This window comes from Rhinoderma darwinii, chromosome 8 (assembly GCF_050947455.1).
Source record: "Rhinoderma darwinii isolate aRhiDar2 chromosome 8, aRhiDar2.hap1, whole genome shotgun sequence".
NCBI classification, from domain to species: domain Eukaryota; kingdom Metazoa; phylum Chordata; class Amphibia; order Anura; family Rhinodermatidae; genus Rhinoderma; species Rhinoderma darwinii.
Window position 1 is genome coordinate 106,510,779 of NC_134694.1, and position 15,174 is coordinate 106,525,952.

The following is a 15,174-nucleotide window of genomic DNA, read 5'->3' on the forward strand; positions in this document are numbered from 1 at the left end:
GTGAGTCCCACAAACCCACTCCCTACACATGCGACAGGACTTAGCCAGCACTTAAAAGTTATGTACACTTTCGAAAGTGTTTTTTTTTTTTGTTTTTGTGTTGTTTTTTTTTTTTATAAAAATGTGTATTTAGTGTGTTTGGTGCAACTTTCTAATTTGTTTTTATTAAAAATGACTTTTACTCTTTGCGATACAGCTGCAGTATCCTGTATATAGAGTAGCTGTATCGCGCACTTAGACCTGAATGTGTCAGGTCCGCAAGACTGACGGGTTAAGTGTCAGCGGGTACTGTGTGTGATCCACTTGTAATCGATCACATCTAAGTTATGATGTGATTGGTAACAGCTTGATCCTGTGTCAGAGACATGCAGGACACGCTGGCACTGAATCCGTCAGTCCCGGGGATCTGACGGATTTAGGTCTTAGCGCACAGCATACAAAGTAGCTGTATCTCAAAAAGCAAAAGTAATTTTTAATAAAAACGAATTAGAAAGTTGCACCAAACACACTGATAGACATTTTTTTTGTTTTTAAATCCCTTTCGAAGGTGTACGTAGCCTTTAAAGGGCATCTCCACCAGAATGAAAATTCCTGCATAGCTGTGACTACTCTTTAGCAGCCGTCAACATTGCATTGGATTAACTGTCCAAGTATTAATAACATTCATGGAAATGCCAATGTACCCTATGTTAAAGAAATACTAAGCGAAGAACATCAAAGAGAGGATCCCTGTGTCATGCTCCGCCCCCTCATACCCTACACTAGATATAACACAGTGTATCAGTTTTTCCAGGTGTGTTGCTTTAATAAAACATTGTCTTATATTCAACTTTCATTCTATCCTATATAATATTTGATTACACATCTAGAACTATTGTCTATTACACAGCTGTCATTCATGCTATGTGCTCTGTACATATTTTATCTTTTTTCTATATTTTTATAATTATTGGTAATCAAATACGTCTACATTCTTAGTTCTTTACTGTAACAGCTTTCTATTAAAGCCATTTCCACTTTCTACCCCTTCCTAGTATCCACTCACTACAATTGTCGGACTCTGGCTGGTATCAGTGTGTGGTTGACGGCGAAGATGAGAAAATCATGTCCGAGGCCGCATTCTTGCAAATGGAAGGTGAATTGTCCTATTTCTACCCCCAGGGCATTACTTGGTAGGGGCTGCAATCAATAGTTAGTGGAAATGCTCTTTTAGTTATTCAGGTCGACACAGTGCAGATTTTATAATTATTTCTAAAACTTGAGTGTCCAAAATTGAACATCATTATGTTTGTTTCATCCAAATAAGTCCAAAATTCTGCATTGATTAATTTCTTAATATACTTCTATAGACGTCGGAGCTTTGTTTTACTGATACAGACCTACATATCATCTGCATAGCAATAGAGTGAAATGATAAAATTGCTGCTACCTGCAGCTACCACTAGAGGGGGCTAACTGCCTATTGTGTAAGTTCAATGTCCCCCTAGTGGCAGCTACAGGTAGCCAACATGTCATATTTTACCTCTAGGTCTTTGCATTTAGATGTAGAGCTCTATATCAGAAAAACTGAGCTTCGACCGCTATTAAGATATATTAAGATATTAATCAGGATAGAATTTTGGACCTAAAAACGACATTTTGTTAAAATGTGGGTATTTACTTTAAGCTGACCCTACACATTAAATTGGCGAGCTATCCTCCAGAAGTTAGCGGGTTGTCCACCTTTGATCTAGTGCGTATGACCAGCTGTAGAGGCAAAGATAGAATGGAAATGTTATCAAGCAACCAGACCTGATTTGTTGCGAGTAGAAGATAGCCTCATATCTCCAATTACTTTCCAGCATTCTTCACGGTTAGCATGCACTGGCTTTAGATTTATACTGAACATTCATTCTCATACCATTTCATAGCTAAATATTTGTATTACTCATGTTATTACAATCCTGGTAAGAATGAGTCACCCCCATAACTAGAGACATCTGACATAACTTGTGCTGAGGAATTATCTTTTATGTGAACTATAAACTCTCTTTGTAAAATACATGGGATCCTCAGTGTTAATGTGGCATTGAACTAAAGGTAACATCCTTTTATATCTTATTGTGCCTAGGTCTGCCCGTCTTCACTGAAGAACCACAGGACATTCATGTCAACTCCGACATGCAATTTAACCTCACCTGTGATGCTCATGGACCTCCTGGTCCTGTACTGGTGATATGGCTTCAAGATGGTTTCCCCCTGAACTCCCTTGTAGATGAACTGGCGTCAACACCTTCATTACTTCAAGTGAAAGGTGAGGGGCCTATCCTGGTGACCTTGGGAGGGTCTTTAGATCCATCTCTTGGTAATGTTAAAAATTGATTTGCTGACATGTTTTAATAATTACCTGTATTCCCGATGAAGTAACAATTCTAGAGCATCTTTTCTTACAACTCTGCATTGTACCGTTCCTCTGTTATTCCGCCTAGAAACGTATGAATAAATTGACAACTCGGTGTTACAATTCCCCTTGTCAAATGAGGCGTGTCCCTACACAGTCTGAGACAGTGGGCACTGATTGGACAGTGTCAGTCTGTGTAGGGACACACCCACAACTGGTAACACCCAGTTGTCAATTTATTCATACATTTCTAGGAGGAATAACAGAGGAACAATGCAATGCAAAGTTCTAAGAAAAGATTCTCCTGAATCGTTATTTTATACTGAGTTAAGGCATTAACTAAAACAGAGAGGTCAGGAGAAGTACAAATATGAAGAGCGTTTGCAAGATCTTTTGGTACATAATCACATTCATTATGGGCTGGGCTGCTTCTGGACCCCAATGCAAAATCTGTAACACCATGGGCCATATATAATACAGGTGTCTTCTTATGTGGCAAAGGGGCCATTGTACCACCTGGGCGCGACCGCTCCCTCTGCACCCCCTTTAGCAAGGCCCTTAACTCAATGCAGTTTTGGGTTTACTACTTTTCACATCATCCATAATCTCATCTTTGTTACGTACCCTTGTATTTGGTCCTCTTTATAAATGTCTGGACAAAATTAAAACGGTCAATAGCTAAAAATAAGGACATCTCCCCCGAGAATTTTATTATGAGAATACTGTGTGCTCGAAGATCTGCTCATTGCAAAATGAATGTCCTTGACATTTCGGACAAAGATGAAGGTTCTTCATTGTGAATCTCGCGAGCTACTGTTATTTTTATTTTTTGTTATCATGGGAACAAAAAAACGTTTGTTGGTTCTGGTAACAAATTTCACACGCTACTTACCAAGGTCTTTAGGAAAGGCTTCTGCTGGTTACTTTTAGGGACATTTCTCAATATGAAAATTTTTTGTAATTCGTATTAAAAAAAATAAAAATTACAGTCTATGTAATGATCCATTGTTCACCGCAAGTGTAACTCATGTATGTCATATATGCTGAAGGATTTTTGACTATTTTCCAGATGATCTCAGATGACTAGGTGCAGACAGTAACATTTTATTTCAGATTATTGTTTATCAAAAAGTTTCTCGGCAGACGAATGTGAGATGTAAACTTTACTATGTATCTGAAGTTGTTTTACATGGGCAGTTGTAGTGCCCATGACCTATTGTTGATATTGCTAGTTGAGGTTAGCTAAGCTCACAGGAAAAAGCCAACCTGTCTTATTAATCAGATGTTGGGCAAGAGACTGGCAGCCCTATAAATTAAGATAGTTGGTAGACCCTTCCAAAAACATTGGCATATGCCAACGCTCCACAGTCTTCTTCACATCTATAGCCGAAATACACATAGGGGTATCGGGCCAACAGCTATCTACCCCGACTTCTCCAAAAAGATTCACTCTAGGCTCAGCTGTGCCTGAATTTGTATTTTAATGGGGAGAGGGAGACAAGCCGATGTCAGAAACTTCTGGCAGCAGCTTATCTCCTGGCAGATGAAAAGGATCAGGTATGTTGAAATCCAAAATGCTGATCCTCATCTCCCCTGAGAGCTGCCATCAATTACCATAGGTGGAAATTACCATAGGTGGAAAATTAGAATCTGGTCCCAGATGGTTATTTCAGTATTGCCCAGATTAATTATGTAATTGAGAGGACTAGTGATATTCTTAGATTATCAAGGAAGAAGATCCCTAAATAATGACTTATTAGGGCACTTATAGGGCTGAGGATCTGAACAGAAGGGATGTTAATAATTAGGCTCTTCAGGCTGAAAAGGAGTCTGTGCTCATCGTCCTTCGGTTCTCTGTGAATTCTCCCCGTTTTGTAACTGTGTTCCAGGGACTTTTCCATTCTCAGCCTATTCTTAGAACTCTTGCATTTGTCTGTCTTGAAGGGGAAATTCACAATTTCCATTGACATCTGTCTTGAAACTCAAAGGGAAGCAATATTTCAACAGAGTTGGAAAAGGGAAGAGAATTAGAAACCAAATGTAAACTAAAACCACATTGCCATCATAGGGGTCAAGAAATGAAAAGATCCTCAAAAACACATCGCCAAGGACAAGAAATTCTTACTACAGTAGTCACCAGGAGTTACTGACAGATAGGAGCAGATATTTTTGGGGACTTGCTAAAAATTAAAAGGAACTTCTCCAAAAAACAGCGCCACACCTGTTCAGTGGTTGTGTCCGGTATTGAAAGAAAGCAGCCATGTCTTGCTTTTCCTCTTCAACCCCTCTAACCTCAGTGGTAACATTAAAGAGGAGCTGTCATCTCTCCTGACATGTCGGTTTTAGTAAATAATTGTATTCTCCATGAAATAACAATTATGGAGCATCTTTTCTTAGAATTTCTACTTGGTGCTGTTCCTCTGTTATTCCTCCTAGATATTTATGCATAAATTGACAACTGGGTGTTACCAGTGGGGGCGTGTCCCTAAACAGACTAACTATGTCCAATCAGTGAGACACGCACCTTTGACAAAAGGACTGGTAACGCCCAGATGTCAATTTATTCATACATTTCTAGGAGGAATATCAGAGAAACAGCACAATGCAGTTTCTAAGAAAATACGTGCCAGAATTGTTATTTCATGGGGAATACAAGTATTTACTAAAACAGACATGTCAGGAGAGGTGGACAGCTCCTCTTTAATTTGAAAGTCCAGGTTGACATTTGTAGACAATCAATGTTCATGCCAATGATAGACTAGACAAGACGTGTCCAAGTCATTAATGCTTGAACTTCAAAATTTACATTTTAAACCTAGATTGACCACTAATTCTGTTGCCACCTTAAGGGACTCCCCTGCAGGGTCCATGGGACCTCACTCTTTTACAGCCTTCGATCTCAGAGATCTTCATCATTCTGTATATTCTTTTTTGAAGGCTTCCTTTAAATAATGGTTATTGCACCATTACTATATGGAGTGTCTCCAGACAAAATGTAAAAATTCAGTTTTAGTTGGAGTCCATGGACTGACAGACATCAGAATAACCATGTGCAAGTATAATGTCATAGCATCTTGCTTGTCAACATCCTGAATTGCAAAATGGACATCATATATCAGCAATCCCATAGCTTCTTAGATGCACTTAATACAAAAAGAATAAGATTCAGCTCCATATTCAGAAATTTGAGATGCTATATCCCAATATAGCCAAATAAAAGATCCCTCTACTTACTGGAGATCCATTGAATGCAAGGTCTCCATAAACTTACAGGCCATTCTGTATAGGACCCCGTAACCCTCAAGAACCCCAGTGAAGGAGTTTATTCTCCCAGGGTGGACGCATAATGATATAAGCATAGTGGACCACAAGTCAATATGTTTATCAGGTCAGTCCCGCAGTTATTCACAGGCCAACAACATTATATAACAGTTCAGTGCAATGATGCTGGGAGCTCTCCTCCGTACAAGACGTCATTGGGCTAACCACAAGGCAGCTGTGTTGTTGTCTCTATCCCAGTGTCTGGAAAGGGTGGGGGCTGTAAAGCAAGGTCTGATCAATTCCAGATGCCTCAATCCCTTTGCAGCACATCTGGCAGAAAACGGGGACCTGGTGCCCAGATGAAGAAAGATGTTTGACCACGTTGCCCCCAGGAACATAAATCCAGTGGTCTCATGTCCAATACAGGTGACTAGGAGAGATGTTAGCGCTGAGTTCTCTATGTGAGCTCTCCCTCCATGGTATATAAGACTCCCATCGTGCTCTACATATCCCTGCGTTCCCCCTTCCCTCCCCTCACTCATTGTCTGTTTCACATTCTTCTCTCTGGTATTTTTACTCTCAATCTCACGCTCTCTGGGCACTTAGTTTTTATTAAAAGCATTTCCTTCCAGCTAAATTTACACACAACCAATTGTTGCTTGTCATTAAAACGCTAAAAACAAACAGTTTAACCCATAATTATCTGCACACAAACTATACATTTAGCTGGAGAATGTATATGTTATGTATATAGTCAAGGTATACATGTTAGCGAGGTATTCCGGGACATATATAGATGAGAGGGGGCCTACAAAATAGGGCCCCCATCCTGGTACTGGCTCATACCAACATACCTCAACTCCCTGAGACAAGAGGGTGCAGCTCTCATTCACCCTTTCCACCCCTTATTAAAGAACATGAGAATGTGATGAAGGGTCATCTTAACCCGAAATGCGTTCTCAAACATTGAATACCGATCTCCTGGAATAATGCCCTCTACTCCACCTGCTCTATTCCTGTGATGCCCCATTTTAGTATCACTTGGATACTACATTGCCTGGAACACGTTGGACTATCTTCTTAAAAAGAAGGGCAGTGTGACCTCCAAGTAGATTCTTTTGCTCCTTGTTTGCGAATGTTATAGACAGGGGGAGCATTGCACATGTTCAAAGTGCAAGTGGAGAATAATGAGCTGGACCCACTCTCTTAAACCCATCAATTTCTTTGCATTTTCAAGATCTCGGCTTTGCTGTCGGTGAATGGAAATATTAAAATTTACATTCAGAGGCTGGAAACTTGTCCGGAGCGTGTCCACCTGACACAGGTGCATGGTTTGTTACAAGAGGGATGATACGCTAATACTAGCCATGCACCTGTCACGGCGCGGAGTGTGGACCCACTGGGCTGTACCTCGTAGCGGGGTAGCAGCTGGCCAACTAGGTACAAAACAATGTCTATAGTCCAGAACGGGTACCTGAGGCAATGTAGACAGTAGCGGAGGCACAACTTGACTTTCACTGTAGAAGGCTAGTAGATGCAGCGGAAGACACGACTTGACTCTCACTGTAGATGGCCAGTAGATGCAGTGGTAGACACGACTTGAATTTCACTGTAGATACGATAGCACGGGATACAGGGTACAGGCAGCAGGAACGGGTAACTCTGGGAACTGGAAAACACTGGGAGACCATTTGCAAGACAAACTAAAGGTAGACAACAATGCTCTGGCAAGGATCAAGTGGGCAGAGCCCTTTATATAGTCCAGCAGCACTCTGGGCTAATTATTGAGTGATGACAGCTGGACGCGTACTGGCCCTTTAAGGCCATGCACGCGCGGGCGGGCACGCCCTGCGGGAAACAGTCCCAGGACCCGGAAGTGAGTGCCGACATCGCCCTGGAGGGAGATGTCACCGAGAAGACAAATGTCCATGGCCGGGGCCGTCAAAGGGTAAGTCTGAGCGACGGCCCTCGGCCATAGACGTTACAGCACCTATATAGGCAGGATGGGTTTTGCAGCCTCTGTATATAAATAAGATGGTTTCCATTCACAGACAGCAATCAGAGATCTTGAAAATGTCGATAAATTGATACACAAAGCAAATTATATAGTTACAATAACGAAGATTTATTTACAAAACACCTATAAATCGTTGGATTTAATTCAGCCGTGCTTGACGTTTAAAGGCATGACCGATTGACATCACAGATTTGCATGGAGTAATATGGAGTATTTCATATCGCTACGTTATCGGTCTCGGTTCACATGATATAAATAGAGAATTGTTCCGCTAAGGTGACAAAAAACTCAAACTTGGCCCCCAGTACAGAAGCAGAACAACAACGACGGCCTCTTATTCACATGTAAATATGGTCTTTTCTTTGCGTCTTCGCGTTCCTCCAGTCCTGTAGGCCCCCTCCTCTGTGTGGCAGCAGACACACATTGTGACGTATGAATAGTTTGTTTTGGAGTGTTTCACCTATTAGATCATATTAAATAGAACAGTTAGACATGCCTTTCCTAGCGAAGGATTTGGCAAAATTACTTCCCTCAGGGGGAACATATATATTCAAGCTGTGCCAAAAGTAATATTAATTCAGAGCACAAGACGGGGAGTGGCAGCGCTTGTGCCAGCCTTCCCCACGCAGAGATGCACACAGAATGGGTTATTATCTATAGGCTTTTTTCTATCAGGAAAAAAAAAACATATAAAAAAATGTTTTAACCTCAAAAATTTTAATTGCTTAAATTAAAGCCGCACTAAATCCCAATATCCTCTTCTCCTACAGGTCATACTCATGGGGAGACCAGAAAGCTTAGATATGGGACTGTTTAGTGGGGTCTCCCTTACTATAGAGCTGACATAACCCTCTGACATGGAGGTAAAAGCCTGGTCACCCGTGTATCTTTTCCCCAAACGAAAGAGCAGCTAAAAAATTGGTTAAAGGGGAAAATGATCTTATGATATTTTATAGACAGGATCTGTCTTAGGTGTGTACGTCACTACTGAGGGGGCAACACTGACCTTCACAGCCTGGGTATTCAGATTTTGTACCCGTTGCAAAACCTATGTAAACCCTGCTGGACAGGACGCCGCTACATTTTCTTAGTTTATTGACAGGATAGTGGTATTTAGGCTATTGTCTGGCACCTTAGGCCTCATGCACACGAGCGTGTTTGGTTCGTGATATAGGGACCGTATGTCAGCCGCATTTCCCAGACCGAACACGGTTCAGGGAGACGGAGTTCGTAGCATCATAGTTATGTATGACGCCAGGTGTCCCTGCCTCTCTGCGGAAATACTGTCCCGTACTGTAATCATGTTTTCAGCACGGGACAGTATTTCCACAGGGTGGCAGGGACTCCTGGCGTCATACATAACTATGATGCTAGGACCCCGGCTGCCTGTGGACCAAACACAGTCGTGTGCACTCCATGGTACACCATCAGAGCCTCTGGGCTGTGTAGTTGACTCATATATTTTATTGTCACATCAGCGTGGATGACAGTAGAGCTCTGGTACAGGGTAATTTAATGTTGGAAGGAGTCGGATATGAATGACCCAGGACTGTAGTTTTCAAGAAGAATTACTGAAGCATACCTATAAACTATTCAAACCACTATATGTACCACCATATATACAATTTATGCGTTCATTGAATGAGAATGAAAACTATAAGATATAAATGTATAATATGTGTAATGCTTGTTGCTTTACTTAATTGCAATATATAATCAAACATCCACCTAGCAGACTCCGAATGATGCCGTAGGTTATGGTCTTGTGCCACAAAACACATATTGTTTCCTTTCTTCCTTTAGGTCTCAATAAATCCTCTTTGTTCTCCTGTGAAGCTCATAATGGAAAAGGTGTTACCACATCCAGGACTGCGACTATTAAAGGTAAAGTATGAAGAAGATCCGATCCTGTATTGTACAGTGTGGAGGAGATCAGATCCTGTATTATAGTCCCGCATATGGGACCATCTTTTGAATATCCGATAATGAATAGTCGGCGAAAAAAAGCAGATGAAGCCGCACAGGTCCAAGTGAACGGGATGGTGTCACACCGTCCTATATCGGAGAAACCCCAGCCAATCGTTTACAGTACTTCCACCAGTGTTCGGACAGCAGCACACGTCTCCAATAGTATCCAAAGAAAGGTATTTATTTGTCAAACATCAAATGTAAAACAGCAACTTTTCGACCCATTTTGACTGTAGGAGCTTTCTCAAGGCTTGAGGGAGACCCTACAATGGGTCGAAACGTTACTGTTTTACATTTGATGTTTGACGAATAAATACCTTTCTTTGGATACTATTGGAGACGTGTGCTGTTGTCCGAACACTGGTGGAAATAATGAAAAGTCAGCGTCATGTTATGAACAATAAGGTGCGGATAGAAAGACCCTTTTATGAACCCCTGAGCTTCGGTTTCACGCTAATCATTCCCACCTGTTTATTGACTTGGTGACACATCTCTGCGGAAGATTCCTGCTGGAAGAATGTGACTGATTCACTTGTTTAGATCCAGCGTGGTCTGACTCAGTGCCCACTAACCTCACTGGCATCTGAGGGAGGATATGAGGGGGGCGCAGGCTTCAGTTAACCACTTCTTAGCTAATGCGATTCAGTTTATTATAATCCCTCTGTAAAACCTATGGCTTGTATTTAATTATCGTTTGCTTCCATACCACACATTTGTTCTAGGACACCAGTGCTTGGTCATTTTGTCTATATTAAAGTGAAATAAAAAAGCAATAGGTATAGGTCATACATATTTTTTTAAATGGTGTATATGTGGCAAACTTATATATTTATACTAATGGATATGCCTAAGCCAATCAATAAAGTCTGATTTGTGAATAATCCTATAAGATAAAGACCCTAGTGGCAAGTGACTGGCTTCAAAGTCATCTCCAAATGGGGTTGTCTGGACCTTTGGAGTCCATTAATGTGTCACAGTCTTGGCCCACCGAAGGATCCTCAGTCAAAAATCCAAGGAGCCTCTCATGGTATTCCTTGCCGTTTACACATCTTTATCTATTGTAGCGGACAAGTAGTTTCGGCAGTCACCATGACCATATACACAGCTGCAGGAGTGTATATGCCATGGCATCATGTATGTTGCTGAGAACTGAGAAATGTCTCATATACAATATTTATGGTTCTATCACACCTTTGGCAATCTCATGACTACCATATCCATAGCTGTCTATATAGAAGTTTTGACCGCACAAATAACAAATAATTAACATGGTTCTGGGCAGCGTTAATAATGTTACACTTCCTTCCCTCCAAATATTGTAGTTCTACCCAGAAAACCAAAAGAACTGACGTTGGTGACTCGGAGTACCACTCAACTGGAGATATCATGGCAGCCTGGCGAGAGTGGTGCTTACCCAGTGTATGTGTGCACAGTGCAGGTGGGTACAGGATCATTAGATCATTATCATTTCAAGAACATTAATGTCAATTAATTTTAAAGGGGTTGTCCAGGCACAGAAAACTGATGACCTATCCACAAGATTGGTCATCATCATATGATCGGTGGGGGTCCGACAGCCGGACCCTGCACGATCAGCTGCTCCAGCAGCCTCCGGGCGCCGGAATGTTATGCAGGGTATGCAGTATTCAGTGCCGGAAGCATATGGCTCCGTACATTGCATAGCGGCCATGCTGCAGAACAGAAACCCCTCTCCTATTCACCTGTAAATCGGTTATCAGTTGTCCGTGCCTGGACAACCTCTTTAGGAGGCAGGAAACAAAATTTTCATTGATGTCCCTGTCATCAATATGGATCAATGTCCCAGTCAGGGCCCCTGGGTAAAAAGTAAGTAATGCTCCCTGACCATCATTTTTGCACAGTTTGACTTAATTTTGGGCTTCACTGACAGGTTGCTGCTAAGTGACCCATGTTTGGGGCACCCTAGGAAATGGGTGCCCTGGGCAATGGCCCACTTTACTACGCCCCAAATACAATCCTTTGTTCCAGTCTTCAGAAATTTTATGCAGTGTACGAATAACACTAATCTATTAAATGGAGCCATCTCCGCCTATATTGTAGACATTTCCTTGGTAATTAAATTAACTGTGTAATTCCCAAATTATGAGACCTAATTGGTTTGTTGCATTCCTTGGGCGGCGTTGTTTTTAGTGAGGGATGAGGGATTATCTCGGTCAGGCGGGGATAATCGTTACTCACATTCAACAATGGTATCTGGTGAACCTAACAATTCCTCCAGGGAGACCTGTCTTTTAACACCTTCTCTATAATGAATAGAGGGAGGGGGTACAGGATCTAAGGGTGAGGTTGGCATGTTTTGTCAGGTGGGACATGAAGAGTTGAAAAGACGTTGTCAACCTTATGTAAAACTAGAGACACAGTGGGATGAATTGGCTCAACTACATATAGAAATTATCATTCAGATAAGAATCATTATGTGCATTAATTTTCCTTAAATTTTATATAGTGGCATATGGAGGTGGCATGCTTCATCGGATACCATTTTAGAGAAATATTCTTTGCTATAAGCATTGCTTTTAGGGGACAATATTACCAGGTCCTATGGAAGCACCATATGGCGTCTTATGGAGTGCCAAAGGCTCTGTAGTATGGAAGTGCGGGGACTAAGTGTGCATGATGCCGAATTCTAAGGAGCAATTTAATAACAGGGATTTTCCATAAACAATAATTTAATGAAGTGCTTAAGAGCCCACATAGGCATCCCGAGGCGTATGTGACATGTAATATACAATAGTTGACTTATCAGAAAAGAAGAGTGCCCTCTACTGGTAAGAAAAAATGTAAATAAGGGGCTCAAAGCTTCCCATTCATGAATCACATATCTTCCTGCTGCATGAATGATACTTCCTGTCCATGGTTTGTAAACAGAGAGTAAAAGGGGAAGAATTAGTCGCTGACTGTGAATTCTTACTTCCTCATTGGTAGAAACAAAGTCAAAGGGAAACAAGATTGCTGGACACAAGCAGTGGTTGAATCATTGCTAATAGTTACAGTGTCAAATGGCAGGAAAAGTGATAGGAAGGTATTAGTGGTATGTCAAATAATTGTATATATCATTTTAGAATGTGTATAGTTATGTTTTCCTGGAGAGTGCCAGGAATCCAGGACTGTCTTGCTAACTCCTAGGCACTTCAGTTGGGGTTGAGTAGCAAGGAGCCACATGAAAGATGTTCTTGAATCAAATTGTGGCCACTTTGGTTATATATAGCCATCTGGTGATGGTTTTAGTGTCTATACAGAAACCAATTAACTTTTAGTATAATTATGTCAAGTGGTTACGTCATGTTGATGATTTAAAAAAATTAATTCTAAACAGAATCAGAAATCATCCCTAACAGCTTTGGTTCCATGTCTGCAGAGCCTAATAGAAATGTATTATGACATTATTTAGTGGTGCTGGGGAGAGATATCCTGCCCTATGCCACCTAGTACAATTACATTGGGATTGTATATGGATGCATATGATATGGCTTCTAAATGCATTGGACCTATCCATTGTTGAGGCACTTTTACACGGCCCAACATAAAACGAGCGCCGATCAACGACCCAGCTCGTTACCTCGATCGCTCCTCCCCATACTTTTTTATCGTGTCGGCAGCGCATCTCCCTATTTACACAGGAAGATGTACTGCCGACAACGATAATATTTAAGGCATTTAAAACAATACAATCAGCCGATGAACAAGCGTTTGCTCGTTCATCGGCTGATTGTTGACCTGTTTACACAGGACAATTTTCGGGAAAGAGAGATCTGTGAACGCTCGTTTGCCCAATAATTGGCCCAGGTAAACGGGTCTTTAGTCTGTCCAGGTAGGAGTTATTGTGTTTAGTGTTCCTTTGTAGAGTACTTATGATATTGAGATTGCATGTGGGGTCTAGTGATGTTAATAGGTTCAAATGGGTTGTTTTGTTTAGAAAACTCATTTTCAAATACACTATTAAGGAATTCTGATTTAATAGAGGGTGTCTTACTGTTCGTGTATTAGCTGAAGCAGAAAGCATCTACAAAAAGTGTCTTTCTCTCAGGAGAACCCAATTATTTATGCAATATAGAGACAGTCCAATGATTTCAATGGTAATTGTGTATTGGTTTATTTTTCCCTGATGGGGCGCTGCAGAAGAATTGAACTTTCCCAGCACGTCTCCATCTCTGGGGGTTCCAGCAGTTGGGCACCCTGTGATTAGTTTGTCATCGAGGGACCCTTTTAACAAAACAAGAGTGTTTAAAGTGGAAATTTAGTGTCTAAAGTAAAATGTGTAGCCCAATTATATCATATGCTTGCATTTGATGATATTCTGTAGTTTTAAAATAATTATATGAAATGTTTGTTACCAGGCATGGTATCCTATGTATGTCTGTAGAGCATAATACAATTCTATCATTATCATGTCCACTAGGATGTTATCTCACAACAGGTTTCTAGTTTTGTTTTCTTCTCCTGCCCCAAGTTCCTTATTACTGGTGGGCTGTGGTTTCAACTGGGGGTTTTTATTGTTACAGAACAAAAAGAAGAACTGCAACAATTTCCAATTCAAAATTTTTCTGTTTCTTAACAATTGATGTTTTGTGTTGTCCTACTCTCTCCCTTATTTTCCTCCTTTAGGCGACTGTACCTCATAGCCAGCTCAGTACTACCCCTCATCATAAGATCTACAACCAGAACATCAACGTGCCCCCTTATGCTCATATAATCAGTGACCTGGCGCCCTACACTGTGTACCATGTTCGTGTGGCCTGCCTTAACAGTGAGGGGGTATCCCACTGGACAGACTGGGTCCCAATGGAAACCATGGAAGGAGGTATGAGACCGCGAGGGGCAAGAAATTCAACATTTTTTATGCATTTTTATAGTAATTGGGTAATGTCATAACTCAAATTAGGTAACTCAAAGCTGAGGTAGTATAATATCTCAATTTTTTTACTTGTAATTTTGTGCTCCATAGCATGTACTCTGATGCCTACACCTGGACTCAAACCCTAATCTATATAGTCCCAATGACTGTAGCTCAATTGAACTCAGCAAATGGTATCTGGTATCTGTCTAGTGCAAACACATTGAAGTGAAGCTGGGGAAACAAATTAAACCAAAAGTTAAAGCCCTGTGTTACAAAGCTTGCCTGCCTGGGCAACATCTTTTTTTAAGAAGGTTTCCTAGATAATATATTGACCCCAAGCGATCAGCTGTAAACTGTGAGGGCACCCATCAGCAAGTATTCATTTTTCCTACAGCACCACCACAGGGGAAGTGAAGCATAACCCAGTGCATAGTCCTCCAGAGCTAGAGATGCTCCATGTAGCCACTTTCAGCTCTGGCTAACAGATGAGGGCCCTGAAGAGAAAACACCTAATGAAGAATTTCCCAAATAGATATTTGAAAATGGACACTAAAAAGTTAAACAAATAGCTGTTAAAATTTTTTCTAGGATTTTCATCTTGATGGCCTATCCTTAGGATTAATATCATATCAGTGAGATCGATCCAACACCACACCGATCAGCTGAGTGAAG

At 41.1% G+C, this 15,174-nt stretch overlaps 1 protein-coding gene across 1 annotated transcript in view; it reads left to right on the forward strand.

Annotated features, from left to right (window-relative positions):
- Window positions 1-15,174, forward strand: part of AXL (AXL receptor tyrosine kinase) — a 65,846-nt gene that overhangs the window by 25,414 nt on the left and 25,258 nt on the right. The window contains exons 3-7 of the mRNA XM_075836204.1: window positions 1,035-1,135; window positions 2,111-2,293; window positions 9,462-9,542; window positions 10,949-11,064; window positions 14,271-14,466. Coding sequence (XP_075692319.1) covers window positions 1,035-1,135; window positions 2,111-2,293; window positions 9,462-9,542; window positions 10,949-11,064; window positions 14,271-14,466 — 677 coding nt within the window. The remainder of the gene's footprint in view (window positions 1-1,034; window positions 1,136-2,110; window positions 2,294-9,461; window positions 9,543-10,948; window positions 11,065-14,270; window positions 14,467-15,174) is intronic.